The 21,904-nt window shown below is 40.9% G+C and overlaps 1 protein-coding gene across 4 annotated transcripts in view; it reads right to left on the bottom strand.

Moving 5' to 3' along the window:
• Nucleotides 1–21,904, bottom strand: part of Spata13 (spermatogenesis associated 13) — a 340,611-nt gene that overhangs the window by 76,081 nt on the left and 242,626 nt on the right. For all 4 annotated transcript variants that reach the window (XM_048801269.1, XM_015498706.2, XM_048801270.1 and 1 more), the window contains one exon: nucleotides 1,537–3,312. In XM_048801269.1, the coding sequence (XP_048657226.1) occupies nucleotides 1,537–3,312 (1,776 nt within the window). Of the gene's footprint in view, nucleotides 1–1,536; nucleotides 3,313–21,904 lie in introns of those variants that run through there.

Genomic DNA, 21,904 nt, shown 5'->3' with positions numbered 1-21,904 from the left:
TAACCTTCTCTTGACATCACAGTAGCCTAAGTCAAGTATTTTGTTATAGTCATTCAAAGCTGACTAACACACTCAGAAATGAATAAAAGTTTTGGTCAATTAAAAAAATCACAGCCAGGGCTGGGGATATGGCTCAAGCGGTAGCGCGATCGCCTGGCATGCGTGCGACCCGGGTTCAATCCTCAGCACCACATACAAACAAAGATGTTGTGTCCACCAAAAACCAAAATGTAAATAAAATTATTAAGAAAAAAAAAAAAATCACAGCCAGCTGAACTGGAAGTCCTTCCCAAGGTTGGCAACTAGTTCTGTCTTACAACTGTTCCACAGGATTTTTTCAAAATATGCAAACGAGCAAATGGCCATCAATATGAGAGAGCTCTGAAATGCAGACTGGCCTTCAGGTCTCCATCGTAACCTAGAATCATACTATGAGGCAGCCTCACTTTTCTAGCTACCCAGGGATCCCCAGCACCAAGGATCCTTTAAGGTGATTTGGATCTCCTAAAAGTACTCTACAAAAATTCTACTTTGTGGGTTTTTCCAGAAGTTTCTATCATCTAGGTATCTCTGGATAACAAAGGTCAAAACTAGACAGTCCCACTGGCTGCTTGTGTATTTGCAAATCTAGGTGTTCATCTTCTAACAGTCAGACAAAACAGAGGTCTTCTCCAGAAATCAGAGGGAAAGAACAGTTTCTAGGGTTCCCCCACACCATGGCAAGCCAATTCATACTGTGAAATACTCTGATGATGTATGTGAAGAATTATTTGCAATATATACACACACGGATGCATTTCCCCATCTTTCAGTTATGCAAGGTAATGTTACAGAATGTACTTATAAAGTGAAAATTACAAAGTAAAGTAAAACTGTCTGGATGTGTGACAGAATGTGAAATGCCTGACAGTTGTTTATTAGCTGATTCAATTCATGAGATACTTTAAGTTCTAGTCTAAAAATAAGAACAATAACCATCATAAAAATCACTTTGAACAAACATCATCTGTGGGTTGACAGGTACTGAACTACATGTTTCTAATTCATTCCTAGAAAATAAAACAGACTTAGAACATGTAATGGTCTCCTAACACAAATAATATATTTATAAGAACTCTGTAGGAAAGGATACGGAAACAGTTTAAAATGTGAAAAAGAACTATTTGGGTAATAAAAATTGTTTCAAAAATGCAAAAAACTGAGAACACCTAATAGCCACATAGAACGTCCCTACCCCTGCAGACTCAGTAAAATGAATGGATGGTAAATATTGCCTCAAGGAATTTGATACATTAGCAATTCATTTCAAAAAAGAGATAGAAATTACTTCTGAACTTGGTAAAGAGCAAATTGACAACTCCCATCCCCACTAATAACTATGACATGATCAGCATAGGGCCACCAGTCACTATGACAGTTAAGGACTAAGAGCAACACCCCTGAATAGCATGGAAATCTCCAGCTGAGATGAAGACTGATAGTGGACAAGCACTCAGCAAGGCCACCTACAGGAGGGACCTCTACCTGGACCCTTACCTCTTCCTTATTTTCCTTGGGACTGGCTGTCCCACAAAGGCTCAGCTGAGGGTGGCTGCCACTACCACTTCCATTGCCACCTTCGTCACCACATGTGGTTTGCACCGAGTCCTGGAAGGACACAGGCCTTGGCTCTCTCTGAGTGGAATCTTCTGTCCTTTCTTCACTTTCCACTGAACTCAGTGACAATGCACTGAGACTGTTGGGACACTTGGTGCCTCCTGTCCCTGGGCTCTGAGGGCTCTGGGGCTTGGGCGAGGTGGGCCTGAGAGGGATGGGAGGCTGCCTGGGGTCAAATGTAAACTGGCTGCCTGCATTTGGCTCACTGGAGGTTTTGCTCAACACTTTCAAGTCAACTGGACTTGAGGGGCTGCTGGCAGAGGGACCATCATTTTCTGATGCCCGGGAGCTTTGGGCTTCAAGAGGGAACACTGCTGTGTCAACGTCCAGGCGGGGCTCCTGAGAAGGGGTAGAGCTGAAGCCAGGAGCTGTGGGGCAGGACGCAGCAGCACTGTGCCCCGGCGACACGCCTCGCCTTCTGTCCTGCTCCGTGCTGCTGGACACGCGGCGTGAGTAGTCATCATGCAGCCTGCTGTGCAGCCGGAGTCTGAGGTTTGCCTCACTGGGGGAGGGGGCCCCATTCTTGGAACCCTCTCTCTTCCAGGCAGCATCAGTCACATTGCTCATAAGTTTTAAGACTCTGTCAAAGTCCTTGGCCCTTATGGGGCTCTTCCAGCGTTTCATCCTTCTCTCTGACCCACCAAGTTTTTCGGAGTCTGCAGATGAACTGCTCAGGGTCCGTTGGGGTGTTTGCTTTTCATTAGCCGCTCGGAGGTCTGCAAGATTGGAGGTGGACTTTCGTTTGAAGGAACTTTTCTTCAGAAAGTTTAAGTTGTCTGTGCTCTTGCTCCTCCTGTAGATGATGCTGTTGTTTTCAGAGTCCTTCACTAGGATTTCACACAGGGTGGGCTCCTGAATGATGGGGGACAGGGGCCTAACATGGTTCTGAGGGGTGTGATGTTTCTCAGAATCCAGTAGATTGATGCGGCCCAGACCATAGGCCCTGCGGATGCTGCGGGAGCGGTGGGTACTCCTCTGGAAGGCATCGTCTGTGTCCTCGGGGTCAGAGCCATCGGATGTACCTCCTTCCCCTGCCCTGTGGGGGTCACATGACTGTCCCAACAAGGAACATCTGCTAGCATCAATTCCCACACCATTAGGGATTGCTTTTCCCAGGTCATGTTCTGATGCATCTTCCTTTGAGGCACCTAAGCCCTCCCGGTTCTGAATTCCTTGAAAGACAGAGGACTTCAGTTTTTTAAAAGATCCCATTTTCCGGAAGGAGGCCAGTGCATTCCATGTTGAAGAATTCCCCATCAGGACCATGGAACGGGGCCTCTCAGGATTGGCACTCATTCTTTTCCGGCTCACAGCGAAAAGACGCACGAGTTTGGAAGGGCTGACTCTGGCTTCGGGGGCTTCAGTGTCACTGCTGGGGCTGCTCCTACAGCTTCCATTCTGACATGCCGGGACAGTCACCATTCTGGGGTCCTTTGGATCTGAGGCTGAACAGGTGGCTGCAACACCTTGCCCATGGCCATTCTGAGCTGTTGTCATGTTCTTGGGGCAGGGCACCTGTGGCCACAATGCAGTGTGCTTCAGACCCACATAGACATCTGTGTCCATAGGTCCCAGCTCCAGACCTTCATCTCCAGGGCCACCAGCCTGGCTTTCATAACTACTGTGTTCATGGGTCTCTGCACAGGTGGCCACTGCCTGCAGCAGAAAAGAAAGCAGACAGTTAGCCATCTTGCCCACAGAGGAGCCTTTATAATCAGGGTCTAATTACTATGCTTAACAATTGCTAATAGAAAAAAAAGAAAGGCAAGTCCCACGATCAAACAAGAACTGCTTCTAAATTAAAGTTGTATTTTTCTTTTTTTTTTCAATTCATTTCATAATAAATCAAGGCAATAATGCAAACATATAGTCCTAAAAAAGAAAAAGATAGTTATGGGTTGGAAGAACTCCTGTATTGCTGAAACCTATTTAAGTAAAAGGTTTTTTTTTAAAACTGCTGGAATGAACATGTCAAGGCAATAATCAAAATTGTGTCTTCTCTTTATTTGAACTGAGTCTTTTGTTATCAAATACTAAAAACAAAAACAAAGACAAAACTATTTCAAAACGTGTCACACTGAAATGCCAGCTAGCCTGTGTTAAATGCAATGCAGTCAATACACAAGCAGAGTTCATGGAATACTGCTGCTCAGAGTATGATGGTGACCAGGATGCTCTTGGCTACTTCCTGTCTAAAGAGGGCTGTAAAGCACCAGGAAAGTGAGAGCTTCACAAAGCTACATGGACACATGGGTAGGAGGGACCAAACCAAGGAAGCATGAGGAAAGGCTTTGTAAAGAAAACACAGTTAGCAAAGAGACTTTTCAACAGATTCTAACTGGCCATAAAATGAAGAGATGTGGGGCGGAGCCTGGAGTATTAAAAATTCAGACCTAAGAATTCAAATTAAACAAATACTGTACCCTCTTTCCTAATCTCACATGCCCAGACAACTGTACGTACCTGGCCCATGCACTTCCCCACACATGCACTTGTCTCCACACTCCCCCCACGTGTCCATGCCCTCCTTGCCCCACCAAAGTGAAATCTGTGCTACCCTTAATCTTCCCCCCTCATCAGGCGAGATCTGTTGAGTTTCCATAGGATAGCTTAAAAACATCACAGCCTGCACATTCTGAATAAATCATTAGTGAATGAATGACAGATAATAACTACAAGAGACTACCATTTAGTTAGTACTCATTACATGTCTGTATCCTATGCTAAGGTCTTGAAAAACTTGATGCCACTGAGTACTCAGGCAAATCTCAAAGAGTTCGACATGATGATTTCCACTTTATATTTTTTGCGCTACTGAGGATTGAACCCGGGGCTTTACACATGCTAGACAAATACTCTATCACTAATCTACATCACTAGTCCTTTTATTTTATTTTGAAACAGGGTCTCACAAGGTTTCTCAGGCTGGCCTTGAAATTGCAATCCTCCTGCCTCAGACTCTTAAGTAACTGGGATTATGTGCCACCATCCTGAGCCATGATTTCTACTTTACAGACAATCAAATGGACTCTTGGGAAGGTCAGGCCATTTGAATGGGGGTCCTGCAGCTGCCTCTCCAGTGCCTATGCTGTTCTCCACTGCACTAAACTAATGAGCAGAGACAGAGGCACAGCAGGGATTTGCACCCCAAGCATCTGTCTTCAGTTCCATCATGTCATGACCCTGACAAATCAAGTTCCAACAATCTTTACAGGCCTGTCAAGGACATTACCCCCAAGGCAGGAGGGAAGAAGTAAGAGGAAGTTGTAGAAAGACCTTGAGATTAGATCTCCAAGTAGCTTACTCTTCACAAGTGCAGAATTTGACCTCCAGAAAAGTATGTGTCCTCTATGTCCTACCTTCTTGGTGAGTTTTTTACTGGCCCCTGCCTACTATTCAGTGAGGAGGATTCCCAGGGAAAGCCATGGTTAAAGGGTTAAAGGGTTGATTCCATCTGAGACCAGGGAGGCTACACTGACAGCCAGCATCAGCCAATACACTAATCTAAAGACTGATGGGCTACTAAATGCCCTCTGCAGTTTTAATGTTCTAATGGAGACATGAGGGGGATCTGAAGGGCTGTGGACTGCATTTGAATGAGTCAAACAGGCAAAGTCTAGAATCATCTCCACACTGAGACTGGATGTGAAATTTGTGACAAGTTCCAAAATAAGTCCTACATTCAGTATCACCTGTCTATCCTCACCAACTCTGTCCAACTATTCACCTCTATCCTCACCTATTCTGGGAGGGATAGGAGACTGTGGTTGTTTCAACATTTCAAAATGCTGAAATGTACCAAATAGTTTAATTGAATATTCAAATCCAGTTCACAGGCGCTGATTGGCTATGCTTGAAGTTGGAAAGGTCTAATTATGACTTGCACTAGACACACAGTGTAGCCAAAAGCTTGGTCCTCATCCTTGATGCCAATCCAATAAGGAAGACATGGTCTTGATAAAAAGAAAAAAAAAAAAAAGGTTTATTGCTTTGCTAGCAAAGGAGAAACACAGAGGACTCCTGTCCCAAAGGCTGTGGTTCTGCTCATCCTCAGTAACGGGGTTTTATAGAGGTGATTCAGAGAAAATGAGATTAAGGACAAAGATCAGAAAGGAGAAGTTTAGGGAAAAGAAGATCAGGGAGAAGAAGTTTAAGGAAAAGAAGATTGCGAAAAAGAGAAAGCATGTAGCTTTCAAAGCCACAAGGAATATAGTCAAAGCATCAAGTGAACAACCCCTGTTACAACAGGACAAGGCATGATTCCTGCTACATAATTCAACTGGACAACTACAGATACCACAAGTAGAAGGTATAGGAGAACTTCTGGAACCAAGAAGGACAGCTGCCTTGAGCTGACCCTAAGGGTTCAAGGCCTGCAGAAAAGCACTTGATATATAAGTAGAATAACATAGTCAGAAGCACAGCTCCCTATAATGAAATAGTGGATATTAAGAGGAAAATGGGTTTAGAAAAGTCTAAAACCTAATCATTCTTTGAGACCAACTGTAGGTGTAACTTTCTTTGGAATTCCTTCCCTGAAATAAGATTCCTTACTCTGTATTCCATAGGGTCTAAATTGTATCACCCAAACACTATAACAATAGTTTAACATGGCTGCCTTTAGATTAAGACTGTATACTCAGAGCACAAGAACTGGATCCCTTGAACTTAGCTTTTTGTTTATTTGTTTGTTTTTTGTCTTGGCAGTACAGGAAACTGAACATGGATATGCTACCACTGAGCTATATCCCTAGGCCTGTTTATTTTTTATTTTGAGACACAGTCTCACTAAATTTCTGAGGCTGGCCTCCAATTTGCAATCCTTCTGCCTCAGCCTCCTGAGGAGGCTGGGATTACAGGTGTGCGCCACCATGCCCAGGAATTTTTTTTTTTTAATCTTGATGTGAAATTGCATGTTATCCTGCCTGTGCCAAGGTAACAAATCATCATTACATACCATTACAATTTTTTATAGTGAAGATGCTTACATTTTATAACACTAATAAGTATTTACTTAAAACTTACTTAAGCTTTAGAATTCAGAATCTGTTAAAAAATTATGCAGAAAACCTGAGCTTCTAAATTGGGGGAACATGCTTTTTAGAAGACTAATTACTTACTATTTTGCTCATGAGCGGAACAATGGGATTGTTGTATACTGCTTAGAATGAAACTGAAAACTGTGGAAAAAGACTTTTCCTGGAATTTCTGAGTAACATACCAAGTTGCATTATTTAGAACTAATACTTTGACCTCTATTAGCTAACAAGGGTTGCAATTCAATTAGTAGTTTTATACCAAGTCTTATAAATCGTGGGAGCTCTGCCAGAGATGTTTATGAACAGAACTACAAGAAAGAATGTTAGATGGGAATATTGTGAAATCCAATTGACTACAAGCTGGATTCTGGGTTGCATGAACTTCAGAATAGAAGTTTCTTCCCAGTCATAATGAGAAATCTCTAAAAACAACTATGACCAGCAAATTTAAATTATAACTTACATTTGAAATCCAGGAATGTAACCAGGTTACGTGAGCAAGTAAGAAGATTTCTGTAATTGTTGACCTAAATTACAGAAAAAAGTGACACCAGAAGAAAACACATTGAATTCTTACTGGCTAAAGGAGTGAAGGTATGGATCCCTGAATCACAGTACTAGAGAATATTGCCTTAGGGAATATCTAACCCCTATGTAGAGATTGGGACTTAAGGGACTGAGTAATTTACAACTACTTATCCTCCCAGTTTCACTTTCTGTATTTTCAACTACATTCAGACAAAAAGCAATCCAAAAATATTAAATGGAATATTTCAAAGTAAACAATACATAGGTTTTACATCACATTTTTGTGTGTGTGTATCGGGATGAATTCTCGTACAGTCCTGCTCTATCCTGGCCAGGCCATGAGTCATCTCCTTGTCCAGTGTATCCATGCTGTATACAGTACCTACCCATTAATCACTTAGTAGCCATGTTAGTTATCTGGTCAACTGTTGTAGTGCTATGTACAATTAACTCTTATTTTGCTTAATAAGGCCTCAAAGCACAAGAGTAGTGATGCTAGCAATTCAAACATGCCAAAGAGGAGATGCAAAGCACTTTAATTATGTAAAAAAAAAAATGAAAATTTATCGTAGGCATGTCTATATAGAAAAAATACTTTTTTGTGTGTGGTACCTGGGATTGAACCCAGGGGTATCTAACCACAGAGCCATATCCCCAGCCCTTTTTTAAATACGTATTTTATTTACAGACAGGGTTACTTGAGGCCTTGCTAAGATGCTGAGGCTGGCTTTGAACTCATATGCTGAGAGCCACAGCCAAGTAGGAATGACACATGGCAATTTCCTTGTCAGCCTACCCAATGTTGCTTAGAGGGAGGACTCTCCATTGTGAAAATGGGCTTGCCTTGGACCCAGGTCATTTGCAGTGACATTCCATGAAAGGTGACCTTGCTCAGGGATTAGGGCAGATCCAGGTTTAGGGTGGATCTGGGTTTAAGGTGGATCCTGCTGGGAATAGGGCGTATCCTGCTGCCTCAGGCGCCCCCTCCTTGAGTTCTCGCGGGATTCAGAGGGTATTTTGGTACGCAGGGCCCGGTGGAGGTAGTGGATTTTCCCAGAACGTGTGTGTAGAGTGCCGGTGAGAGTTCGGGAATAAAGAATTGCTGTTTGAATCTACAAGGTGTGGTGGCTCGATTATTTTGTGCCCAGCCAGACTGCGGCACTCATGATCTTCCTGCCTCAGCCTCCCGATCCAACTAGCTGGGGTTTCATTCATCTACCAGAGTCTTGGTGAGCATATCCCCTGTGAATATGGGGAACTACTACACTGTTATTAGCGAAAGTGCCATAGGGTGGTAATCAGCAGGACAAGATTCCAGTCCCAACACTGTCACCTACTGGCCATAAACTGGGGTCATCCTATAAGGCTTTCTTCTCCTGCAAATCTCTTTGATCACCAAGTCTAAGAGGTTCTTGCTGGGTTTCTGTTCGTGACTAAAGGGCTCAGGGGTCACTTCAAGTAAAGTGGGCTAACCGGGCTGTGCAAAATAACCACACAAGAGACACAAATGCCTTTTTCTTTGGGGTCGCTGTGACGGCTCCTCTGACCTTAAGGTTCTGCAGGAAGAGAGAGAGAACATGCTGACCCCTTTTATTGAGGAGAAGCTATTCAAATGAGGCAAGAGGTCACGATTCAGGGGGGCTGAGTCTATCTTCATGATGTCCACTGTCAGCAGGTTGACTTGACATCTGGGTAGGCTACACCCAAGGGCACAGTAAGAGAAGGGGACACACACAAGGCACTTCCATGGAACATTCTATCCTAAATAGGGCAAGGGGTAATATTACAAAGGAACAGGTAAGCATAGCTCCAGCCATGGGGCTATAGGAAGACAAGCCTGGGCAGGAAGACACAAGTCACTGGAACCCTAGAAGAGCGAGGCAGTCTAGCAGCAAGGGTGCCTGACGCCACATCGCCCAGCAGGGGAGTTAACTCAGTCATGCAAGGTTGGTCTCCCACAGGTTTTAGTGCTCATCTCATCAATCTTTGCACAGTGGGGGGTTGCCACTGCCTTACCATCAGCCCGAGGAACTTTCCACCTGGACAACTGCCTGGGCTTCCTGGCCCCTCTCTGGCCTTGTGAATGGTCTGGCTCACCTACAACCCATCCTTCACTCTGCTGACAGTGTCCTTCCCAATCTGCAAATGAAGCTCTATCACTGAGCCCAATGTCTGCCTTTGGACCTTTGAGAAAATGTAGGATCTCCTCAGCTTAGCACTCATCACCTTTCACTGTAGTAATACTGGATTATTCGTAGAGATCCTCTTCCATACTGTTGGGCCTCTGCCTATTTCCTTCCTATTTCCTTCCCTGTTTTCAGATTCTTTCTCTGGCCCTTGTTGTCCCTCTGGATTATAGGAAACCACAATTCCCAGTTTGGTCAGTGGGAAGCAATGGTAGAAGATGATGTATGAATGGAAGGGAAAACTAGTGTTGTTGTTGTTATTATTATTCCTCCTCCTCCTCCTTCCCTCTCTCTGGGTCTCTCTAGTGAGCATTTTCAGTAGTTGCTATGTCTCTGCTTTGGCTTCTCTCTCAGCTAGGTAGTTCTTTCCTCCCATGTGTGAGGTCCCAAAGGTGACACTGGTTTCTGGCTCAACAGAGTCCACCTCTTTTCTTTACCACTCCAGTCTAAGAGGTTGGTAGCACCTCTCTGCTATTACTTGTCTCTGAATTGCTTCATTATCTTTTGTTTCCAAGCTGTATAAAAATATTCCTTTATTAGATCTTCTTTGTTTAAAATGCCTTATTCCTATCCTGACATCTGCTTTGCCTTAGGAAGCTTGTTAGTTCAAACTAACTTTGCCCTACAGTAACTCTTTCCTTCCTGTCCCTTCAGATGCTCCTTCTGTGGGCCCCAGGGCCTCATGCATAGCTCAGTTCTAGCACTCCCCACGCTGTTCTGGCCCTCTGCTCTCCTTGTCTGATCTCTCCACTAACCTCTTTGAAGAGTCTGAAAAGTTATTTGAAAGCTGAAACCACTTCTGATTTTGCTCTGTATTCTCGCATTCAGTGAGCTGAGTGACCAGTTTATCAAACTGAGGCCACTTGGGGCCAAATAATTCTTTGTTATGGACACTTGCCTGGTCCTCATGGATGTTTGGCATGAATAGTGACCACTGATGCCACTAGGAAGAGGATATATAATAAAGAAAAAGCACTGAAAACCAGGGGCGTATCACTAATTAGTCTCTGAGGAGTATCTTTGAAACTACTGAAATTTATCATTTCTAGTCATAAAACAAAATGTTCTATTTGTTGTTTGACAGTACTACTATTAAAAATTTTTAATGGTCACTGTTATAGTTCCTGTGGTTAAAAGTTCAATTTAAGGGCTATCTATTTTCTTATGGCAATAGTATCTAATTTTGTAAATGACTTTTAAAATATTTAGTTAAAAAGGAATTTTAATATCATAGGGTGATAAATACTGACATGTTTGTAATCATATTTAATTAGCCACTTTTTAACTACCATTACAGATATCTCATTTTAATTGGTAATCATTTTACCTACCAAAATTTAGTCATCTGAATGTTCAGATTACACAAAACGTATTATCTGGGAATTAGGAATTTTATAAATAAATGTTTCTTATCATACTTAAAATAATATTTTTAAAATTAATGTTCAAATGTAGATATTGATAAGATATACTTTATTCTGTCCTAATGTTGATCAATAAGATCTAAATAAAAATGTTCAAAGATTGGAATCGAAGCTGGGCACAGTGGCACATATCTATAATCCTAGCCACTCAGGAGGCTGAAGCAGGAAGATCACAAGTTCGAGGCCAGCCTCAGCAACTTAGTGAGACCCTTGTTCAAAAAAGAAAAAGGGGGCGGGGCCACTGGAAAGTATCTCAGTGATAGAGTGCCCCTGGGTATAATCCCTAGTACCAAAAACCCAAAACTCAAATCAATATAAATATATGTATAATATAAATCTTAGAAATATTAAACATAAATCACACCTTTCTATTTTTTTACTCTGCCTGAAGAAAGTATTTTAACTTTATAAAATGGTAAAACAAAAGTAAAATGGCATATAAACTAAGCAGGTGAAATAAGTAGTACTTTATGAACCTCTTTATCCAGGAAATTAAGATCAAACACATTCATACTTAGGTTCAGAATAAGATTCTCCATTTCACCCCAAATAATGTCGTATTAATTAACCTAACCTAAATATATATTTTGTGTAATCAAAGTATTTTAATTACTAAACTTCTATCATTGAATCATAATAACTGTGGGAAAAAATCAGGTAGTAAAATGTACTTGGGTAAGTACTGAAACTCAAAATACTTGACACCGACATATGGGTTACATCGTTGCAATTATATAAAATTTCATTTTTAGTTAATTACAGTTTGGTGAAGAGTAGAAAAAAAGTCCCACAGTGATAAATCTTGCTCCTGTACAGGACAAGCCTGGTAACTCTCCATTTCTAGAAGGTCTTTCCTTCATTCCAGCATCTTTCTGAAACCTTGCTGAAATCAGGAGTCTATCTGGAAGCTGTAAATCCTGAAACTCCACATTTTTTAAGAACAAGTAGTATTCCAGAGGGTTACTTATATGAGAATCTTATTTCCCTACAGAAAGAGTCTAAATATTATAATTTTAGATCAGCCCATTCAATTAAATTTAACTTATATAAAATGCTATCATTTAATTTAACACTTATAGGAGAATGCATTTAATGTTCTAATTCTAGTGACGCAGTGACTTTCTCCCATTCCCACATTCAACATATACACCCCAGTTAAGGCAAGACCCTCACTCTTGGATCAGGTACCTTCGGTGTCTCTTCTGTGCAAAGATAGGGAGGATATTTCAAAGGAGACAGAACAATCATATAAGTTAAATGTTTGTAAATTGAAAAAAATATCTAAAAACACAAATGGAGGTAACTGTGGATAAGACTGAATTATTGCTCATATAGGAAAGGTGACAATTTCATACAATCACATGAATGTCTTGGCTTGACGTATCTGGGCTACTGGGCTAAACCACATTCCTGTGGGTAAGAATGGTGTTTCCCCAGTGGGATGGATGTTTGCTTTGTCAATCCTAGAGGGTGACACTGGAGCCTGTTGGGGAGCGGGGTGAGGCAGGGGAAGATGAAGATTTGCAAAGGCAGGCTTTACACCAAAGAAAATCTTCCTTCTGTCTCTGAAACTAGGGGTCAGACAAATGTAGCATGAGATACAAGGCTAGCTAGGTCTGCACCTGAGCTTCAGGTGGTGTCCTCCTCTGCTGTCTACCGGAGCATTATCCCCAAGGCTCAGCCTCTTCATCCCCTCTTCTGTCACTCTCACATCAACTTAGGGGTTCAAAGAACCTTGGAAGGCTGCCAAATGCAGCTCTGAAGATAGCTTTGTCTTGACTTACTGCAGCTCATGCCCTGTCCTCCACCTGCCTCATGGCAAATAAGATTATAGCAGCCACCAAAGTTCACAGCTAGGACTACCTAATGCCTGCAACCAGTGCCAAGGCTGATGTCACCATGGAGACTGTGCCTCCCCCACCTTTACCATTCAAAGCAATCAAAGTTTTCCAGATGGCCGGCCCTAATCTTACAGGCACTTTGAAGGTCACTGGAGCAAAAACAATGTCCCTGCTTGCTAGAGGCAAACTAGTCAGAATCTGGGGCCATGTGTCACTAGGTTTACAGGCTCAGACGCCCTGACAGTGCAATCAACATAGAAACCCCTCAGAGGGGCAGTGCAGCATTCACACCAAGCATTTAATGAGATGTACTGATAACTGTTCATAAGAGCACAGATCCATGCTATACTGTCCCTACAACTATTTTAGTCTTGTTTTTTGTTTTCGTTCTTTGCGTTAAATGTTTTTCCAAGCCGAGATCAACTTTCAACTCAGTTTCCATCCAGGAGCCAATGAGGTCCTAATTTAGGTAATGTCACAGCAGCCCATTCTGCCATCATTAAGTAGAGAGGTCCAGAAAAGGCCTTTCCCCAGCTGTGTTCTATCAGGCATCTCAAATTCTCAAAATTAGTTTTACACATTAAAGCAATTGCTCAAATGCTTTCTGCTGTCCAGTTTAAACTGTCTTCCTCTAATTGAACTGACAGTTGGATACTGTCTCCCTGTAAGCTCTTCATGTCTCTTGGCACAACATCCTCATTTAAGAGCCAGCTGATAGCAACAAGCGATGATGTCACCAGTGAACAAACCTGATGATGACCCCTTCTGTTACTGGGTGGCTCGGACCTCCGCGTGTGAGACGTGTGACAGGGGGATCTGTGGTCACTTTGTTAGGAATGGAGGCTCTTATCATCAGTTCATCCTTGGTGACATTTTGCCTGAACATAAGGAAAGTTCTAGCAGCTCATCAGGAAGACACATTCTCACTCCCTCTCCTGAATGGAAGAGTGAATGGGCCTCAACTATAAGGAAAACCCGAGCAGGGGAAACACAATGAAGTAAGGGAAATTTACAGGGAGAAAAATGTCACACAGTTCTCAGGCCTTCACTGCCAGCTCCCATTTCTCTCTCGCAGAGTTGTCCTGCATAAAGGAATTCACCAGCAAGTCAAGGGGTTTCCTCAGTGACTCCCTAGGAGTCCCCACAAAGATTTGTGGCCAGAAATTTCCATGGGGACGTGTGAGCTGTGCCATCATCACTGAGTTTATGGGGTTAGGGTACCTGCTGAGAGTGTGGGCATAGTTCTTGGTGCTGTCCCTGCAAAGGCCTCACTGCAAAAGGATCAATAACATCTGCAACTGCTGTCATTGCAATGTCTCATCCAACACTCATGTTGAAGCTGGCACGGCATTAAGAAGTGTTCAGAGGTGAGGCACTGGAGAGGAAATTAGATCCCGAGAGATCTACCCACATGAATGGATGACATCGTTATTGCAAGTGTAAAGTTCAGCCTCCTCTTGCACACATGCGCTGTCTCCTCTCAATCTCTCTCACCATGTGATGCTTCTACCATAATATGTCATAGCATGAAGGCCCTCACTGGCCCCTCAATCTTGGACTGTTGGAAAGTCAATAGATTTAAGCTTATTTTATACACACACACACACACACACACACACACACACACACACACATACTCAGGCAGAAGTATCAGATTCCAGATGACCTATAGGGGTGCAGAAAATGCACCCACATGGACAGATCACTGCTTTAATGTGGACCTGCTTTGTAATCCACAGAGGGAAGCAGCTCCTCCTCCCTATATTCATCCTGCCTGTTCAAAGTCATAGCCAGGTGACATGATGAGCTTCTAGGCATGAGTGGAAGAATGTGGCTGCTTTTCCCAAAGAATGTCTCTGACCTTTTTTGCTTTTTTATATTTTAAACTTGGCTGGGGATCAAGCCCAAGGCCTGAAGCAAGCTAGGCCAGTGCTCTACCATTGAGCTATACCCCCAGCCTGACTGTTAAGTGTGATATATTAGATGCCTCAAATTTTTGAACAATTAATATTCAACATATCTATTTATAATCATTTGCTCACACTTGAAGACACATTTTCTTATAAAATGTTCATTTTACCTCTCCCCCCACTTAATTCATAATGTAAATAAACTATGTTACTAATGATAATAGGATCACTATATTAATAATATTCATTAGCAATATACCCAAGTACACGAATAGTAGTCCTATGAAAAGAAGAATCTGATATCTTTGGTATAGAAGTTCATATAGTAACAGAATGGGGGGAAAAGGGGGGAAGCAGAGTTGTGTTTTCTTTCAAGTAAAAAAAGACCATTCACAATATTTTTGAAATAGGTCTTTAGCATCTTTTGGCCTTCCTCTCTGTACATCTGCCCTCAGCACCCCAATCCATAATATGTGTTTACTTCTGCCTCTTAGCCACCTTCCTCTAGCTTCTCAGTCCAGGGATCTGTCCTTAATGTTGCAGAGACAGGGGAAAACCCAAGCCAGCCAGCATACAGAAGTAAATTTGCTGTAGTTTCCTCAGCTATCATGTGCTACTTCACTAGGAAGGTCAGACCTGTTAGAGACTTGGCTCCTCTAAACTACCCACCATGTGCCTTAGACTCATGATATCTCTAATTTTACTAGTATGGTTGCTGTTTGTTGATGTTTCTCATGTTGGCAGTCACTTTAGTGCTTAGGGACAGGAGTGACATCACAAGAATACTTACCACAAGTTTAAGCTTTGTAATTTCAGCTTGCCCACACATGAAACAAAGCCCGTCTTTCATTTTTCAATACCTGGCAAAAGAGCTGCTCTGGCGTGTGCTGCAATGTAACCCATTTAACTATATTTAATTTTCATTTAAAAACAACCCTGGTTTCACCCTAGCCAAGTCTGTCAAAGTCTGCTGGCTCACTTCTTTTCCAGTTATAATTTCAGAACTACAATGACATGGCAGCCAACTCTCTAAGTCCCAATAGTCCCTCCAGGACCCAGGGTCCTGATGTAACAGAGTCTGGCGGTTTAGTAGTAATCACTGCCTCAGTGCTCTTGGGGTGGCTGCATAAGCAGTAGGGCCACTTGTGGATAAAAACACCTGCAAAGACAAGCAAGCCTGTCATCATTTGAGCAAATATAAATTAGAAAGGAATACTGTCATTCTCCATTGAAATGAGTTTCCTGTGGTTTTTGTTTTCTCCATCTTTTAGTAAGAATGAGCCTCATATGAGACATTGTTCAATCAATCAAGCAAGCAACATTCCTGTCTGGGTGGAATTAGGGTAGACACACTCAGGAAAGAACACCGAAAAGCAGATAAGTCATCAGAGAGTTTCAGACAACTGGGATGGACATAATTAAATAAGTTGGAGCAGTGTTATGATGCCCGAACTGGTCTCCAGAAAAGACTTCAACACTAAATGTCAGAGAGATGATGGATGGTGAGTGTACTAAGAACCTGAGACAGAAGCACCAGCTGGAGGAGGACAGGCAGAAAAAGACTGGGCCTTCAAAAGCTGTGTTACAGATTTGGGGTTCACTCTAAGGACCATAGGAACTTTCAGCAAAGGTTTCGACCACAAGTGGCCCATGCAGATAAGAAGGCAGCAAGACTGAGAAAAGCATAGAAAAGCCTCAGTGCTGCCACTGCCAGACAGTGGTGGCACGGACTTACTAAAAATGGCCTGAAAACAGGTGTATGGGATGAAGGAAAGCCTAGCATGTGCAAGGCCCCAGGTTTGACCCCTAGGACAGGGGTAGGGGATGGAATACAGTAATGACTCCAGATATCAAGCTAGGTCAAACTGTGATGCAGTTTACAGAACTAGAGGCCTGTAGGAAAGCAGGTGGGGAGGGAAGACGAGGAGACCAGTTTTAAATGTCCTTACTTAAGAACACTGCAAGCCAATACCTTTGATGAGTACAAATGCAAAAGTCCTCAACAAAATGAAGGATAAAAATCATATGATTACAATAGATGCAGAAAAAGCTCTTCCTGAAATTTAACATCCTTTCATGATTTAAAAAAAAAAAAAAACCAACAACAAAAAACAAAAAAAACCTCTCAATAAATATGACACACAGGAATGTTCTGAACATAATAAAGGCTATGTATGACATGTACACAGCTGACATCATAGTCAATGGTGAAAAGCTCAAAGCTTTTCCTCTAAGATCAGGAACAGGATAGGATGCCCATTCTCACCTCATCTACTCAACATAGCACTGGAAGTCCTATCAAAGCAATTAGGCAAGCAAAAGAAATTAAGAGATCAGAAAAAGAAAAGACAGTAAATTGTACACTGTTTGCAGAACAGGATTGTTATGGTTTGGGTCTTTAAATGTCCCCCCAAAAGCGCTTGTGTTGGGGACTCGGTCCCCAATACAGCAGTGTTCAGAGGTGAGGGCCTTTGGGAAGTGATTAAATCACAAGGGCTCTGACTTCAATTAATAATTTATAGATTCATAACTTAATAGGCTATTGAGAGATGGGGCCTAGCTGGAGGAAATTCAGTCATGGGGGCGTGAACTTGAAGGGGATACTTTGTCTCCAGCACCTTCTTTTCTTTCCTCCCCAGGCCCTATGAGGTTAGTCCTTTGTTCCACCACACACTCCCCAACATGATGTTCTTCCTCACCACAGTCAAGTAACCATGGACTGAAACATCTGAAACCAAGAGCCAAAATAAATATTTCTTTCTTAAGTTGATTTTCTCTGGTATTTTGTTGCAGCAATGGAAAGCTGGCTAATACAGTAATCTTATAGATAGAAAACTCTAGAAACTCTACCAAAAGACTGTTAGTATTCATAAATAGCCAGCTAAATTGGAGAATATAAAATCAATATATGGAAATCAGTAGCTTTCCTAAACACTAAAAATGAAAAAATTTCAATCCAAAAAGGAATGAAAAAGAATCTCATGTGCAATAGCATTAAAAGAAAGAAAGAAAGAAAGAAAGAAAGAAAGAAAGAAAGAAAGAAAGAAAGAAAGAAAGAAAGAAAGAAAGAAAGAAAGAAAAAGAAAAAAGCTTCTGCACAGCAAAGAAAACAATTAGGAACGTGACGACAGTATCTACAGCATGAGAGAAAACCTTTGCTATCTACCCTTCTAACAGAGGATTGACATCTAGAACATATACATAAAGAACTCAAAATACTTAACACCAAAACAACAAATGACCCAACTAATAAATAATGAATTAAAAAATACTTCTCAAAATACAAATGGCCAACAAATACATGAAAAAGTGTTCAACATCATTAGCAATTAGGGAAATGAAAATCAAAACTACATTGAGATTTCATCTCACACTAGTCAGAATAGCAGTCATCAAAAATATAAGCAATAATAAATACTGGAGAGGATGCAGAGATAAAGGAACACTTTTACACTGTTGGTGAAACTGTAGATTAATAGAACCACTTACAGAAATCAGTACAGAGGTTCCTCAAAAGGCTGGGCATGGAACTAGCATATGACTCAGCTATACCCCTCCTTGATATTTATCCTGAAGCATTAAAGTCATCATACTACAGTGATAACTGCATACCCATGTTTATAGCCATAAAATTCACAACAGCCAAACTACAGAACCAGCCTAGGTGTCCATCAAATGTTCAATGTATATATATATATAAAAATGTGGTATATATACACAATGGAGTTTTATGTAGCCATAAAGAAAAAATGATATTATGTCATTTTCAGGAAAATGGATGGAACTTATGTTAAGTGAAATAAGTCAAATTCAGAAGGTCAACAGACATATTTTTCTCTCATATACGGAAGCTAGAGGAGAAAAAGGACAAGAAAGGGGAACAGATCTCATGGAAATCAAAGGGAGATCAGTAGAGGAAAGGGACCAAAGGCAGGAAGGTGGGAAAGGAGAGGGGAAGAACTAGAGAATGATATCAGTCAATCTGTATTGTTAGATTGTGTGTATGTAAGACTATGCAGCATAAATTATATCATTGTGTACACTATAATGTATCAATAAAAAAGTAAAAATAATTATTACTATGGTCAAAATGTTCATATTACCCAAAGCACAGATTCAATGCAATCTTTAGCAAAATTCCAATAACATTTATCATAGAAATAGGAAAAAAAACCCTAAACTTCACACAGAACCATAAAAGACCCCCAACTGACAAAAAAAAAAAAAAAAAAAGCAATCTCAAGAAAAATGCATAAAGTTGGAGACATTATAGTATATTGTTATGTTGATTTCAAACCATATTATAAAACTATAGTAATCAAAACAGCATGATACGGGCATAAAAATTGAAGAAAGAAATAGGAAAAGGGAGTCAAGAAACTAACCTTAACATACATGGTCAACTAATCTTTGGTAAGGTGCAAAGAATGGGGAGAGGATATTCTTTTAATAAATGGTATTGGGATAACTGCACATCTACACACAAAAGAAAACTGGTTCCTTATCTTAAAAAATACACAAAAATCAACTAAAAATGGATTAAAGACCTGAGCATAAGAACTAGAACCATTAAATTCCTAGAAGAAAATATAGGGAGAAAGGTCTTTGACACTGGTTGTGGCAATGAGTATTTGGATATGCAATAAAAAGCATAGATAACAAAAGGAAAAATGAACAAATGGGACTATATATCAACTAAGGTCCTGTACAGCAAAAAAAAAAAAGAAAAAAAAAAAGGCAACCTTTGGAATTGGAGAAAATATTTGCAAATTATATATCCTTTACAGGGGACTAATGCCCCAAATATATAAGGAATTCAAACAATTCATCCACAATAAAAGCAAATGAACCCATTATGAAATGAGCAAAGAATCTGATTCAACAGTCTTGTAAAGATGACGTGCAAATAGCCAGCAAGTATGTGGATAGGTCTTCAATGCTGTACACCAAGGAAATGCAAATCAAAACCACAGTGAGATATCACCTTACACTCCTTAGAATGGCTATGATCAAAAAGGCAAGAGATAACAAATGCAGGTGAGGATATGGAGAAAAGAAACCCTTGTACAATTCTGGGAAGTGTTGTACACTTGTACAGTTATTATGCAAAAGAGTATGCAGGTTCCTCAAAAAAATAAAAATAAAAACAGTACTACCAGAGGATCCACCAATCCCACTATCAGGCATATTTTAAAAGAAATGAAATCAGTATGTTGAAGAGACATCTGCACCCTCATGTTCACTGCATTATTCACAAGAGCCAAGATATGGACGAAACCGAAGTGTCCATCAACAGACAAATGAATATAGAAAATATTGTATATGTGTACAATGAAATGTTATTCAGCTGTTTTAAAAAAAAAAAAAAAAAGAAGAAGCTGCTGGAAATCTTGCCATCTGTGACAACATGGATGGTGATGGGGGATATTAGGCTAGGTGAAATTAGCCAGGCACAGAAAAACAAATATTACATGACCTCACACATATGCAGTAAGTAGAATGATGGTTGCGAGGGGCTGGGGTGGGTGGTGAGAGAAATGGAGATCTTGGCCAAAGAGTACAGTTTCTGTTTTAAGTTGAATAAGTTCTAAAGATCTAATATAGCATGGTGACTACAGCTAATAAATCTGTACCGTACGCCTGAAATCTGCTGAGAAGATCTTAAATATTCCGAAAATTGGTTATCTATGAGGTGACTAATTTATGTCAATGTCTGATTGACATAAATTAGTGATCAGTCAATCTGTATTTATATCAAAAGATAAGGTGTTCACTTTTAATATATACAATTGTTTTGCACATATGTTTATATATTGCAGGGCATAGAAACCAGGACCTTGTGCATATCAGGAAAGCACTTTGCCACTGAACTACATCCCCAGTTTTGAGAATATATGATTTTTATTTGTCAATTATCCCAATGAAACTAGGCAAATTTTAAGAGAAAAAAATATCCCGAACATATCTAGATAGCTAGATGGATGCAATGATGGATGGATAGACAGACACATAGGCAGGAAGGTAGGTAGTCGGGTAAACAGACTGTCTTTGCAATATGTAAGTGAAGATGTCCAGGAGGTAGCTTAAGATATATTCTGGGTCTGGAGTAGACCAAAAGCCTGGCAATCACACACAGATCCAAAGTAATCCTGTCACTTTCGACAATAATCAGAACCAGAAGGGGTAGGCCAGTGTAGTGGCCCCAAAAACACCTCAGCAGATAGACACAAACTACTTAGGAGAGGGAATTCAAATGTTAATAACCACACAGGGTGGATTTCCTGGGAAGCCTGCAGGATTCCTGTCTTTATACCTGTTATTCAGGTGCTCTGGGCACTCCAAGAACATGGTGCAAATACACCAGAAAGCCTCTTTTAACTTTATCAAATAACCTTTGGCAAGAAATTTTCATTTCTAATTCCCCCACCCCATACTACCATAAGTGTAGCAATCTACTTTCACCAAAAACACCGACACTTGAAAATTAAAAATGAAATGAAGTTAAAGTCTTACACCTCAGTTCAGCTAAGACAACTGAAAGCCTAGCAGAGGCTTAAGATAAGATTTCACTTTCAAATTAAATTCCTAACACAGCTTGTTCCTAAGTACCTGTCATAACAGTCTCCACTCCTATGCCAAGAGCTTACCAGAGTGTCAAGGCCTGGGAAGCCATCACCACCAGGGATCTTTTTCCAGGAGATAATGACAACAAAATCATAGTTAGCCATCTCTATTTTCCAGGACCCTTGCATTGTCCACATAATTTTGGAAAACTTCAGGTTAAAAAAAGAAAAGTGTGGGCATCCAGTTCTCAAATAATGGAGTGACTAATGACTTTAAATTAAACCAAGCACAATAATTTCTGAAGAAGCTGAAGTTTTTCTTAATTTTCTCCTTTCTCTTTATACTTACAAACAACTTTTTCCAGACAGCTGAGTAAAACTAGTTAAGGGGCTGGGGTTGTGGCTCAGCAATAGAGCACTCACCTAGCATGTGCGAGGCCCTGGGTTCCACCCTCAGCACCACATAAAAATAAATAAATAAAATAAAAATATTGTGCCCAACTACAACTAAAAAATAAATATTTAAAATTTACTTTAAAAAAACTAGTTAATAAATGGAAATGTGAGGTATTTCTTGTGATAAAGAAGCTCTGGTGGCTGGGGATGTGGCTCAAGCTCGCCTGGCATGCGTGCGGCCCGGGTTCGAGCCTCAGCACCACATACAAACACAGATGTTGTGTCTGCCGAAAACAAAAAAAAAATTAAAATTCTCTCTCTCCTCTCTCTCTCTTAAAAAAAAAAAAAAAAAAAAAAAAAA

Source organism: Marmota marmota, unplaced genomic scaffold (genome assembly GCF_001458135.2).
Source record: "Marmota marmota marmota unplaced genomic scaffold, marMar, whole genome shotgun sequence".
Taxonomy (NCBI): domain Eukaryota; kingdom Metazoa; phylum Chordata; class Mammalia; order Rodentia; family Sciuridae; genus Marmota; species Marmota marmota.
The sequence above is the reverse complement of the archived record's forward strand: the minus strand, read 5'-3'. Positions and strand labels throughout refer to the sequence as shown.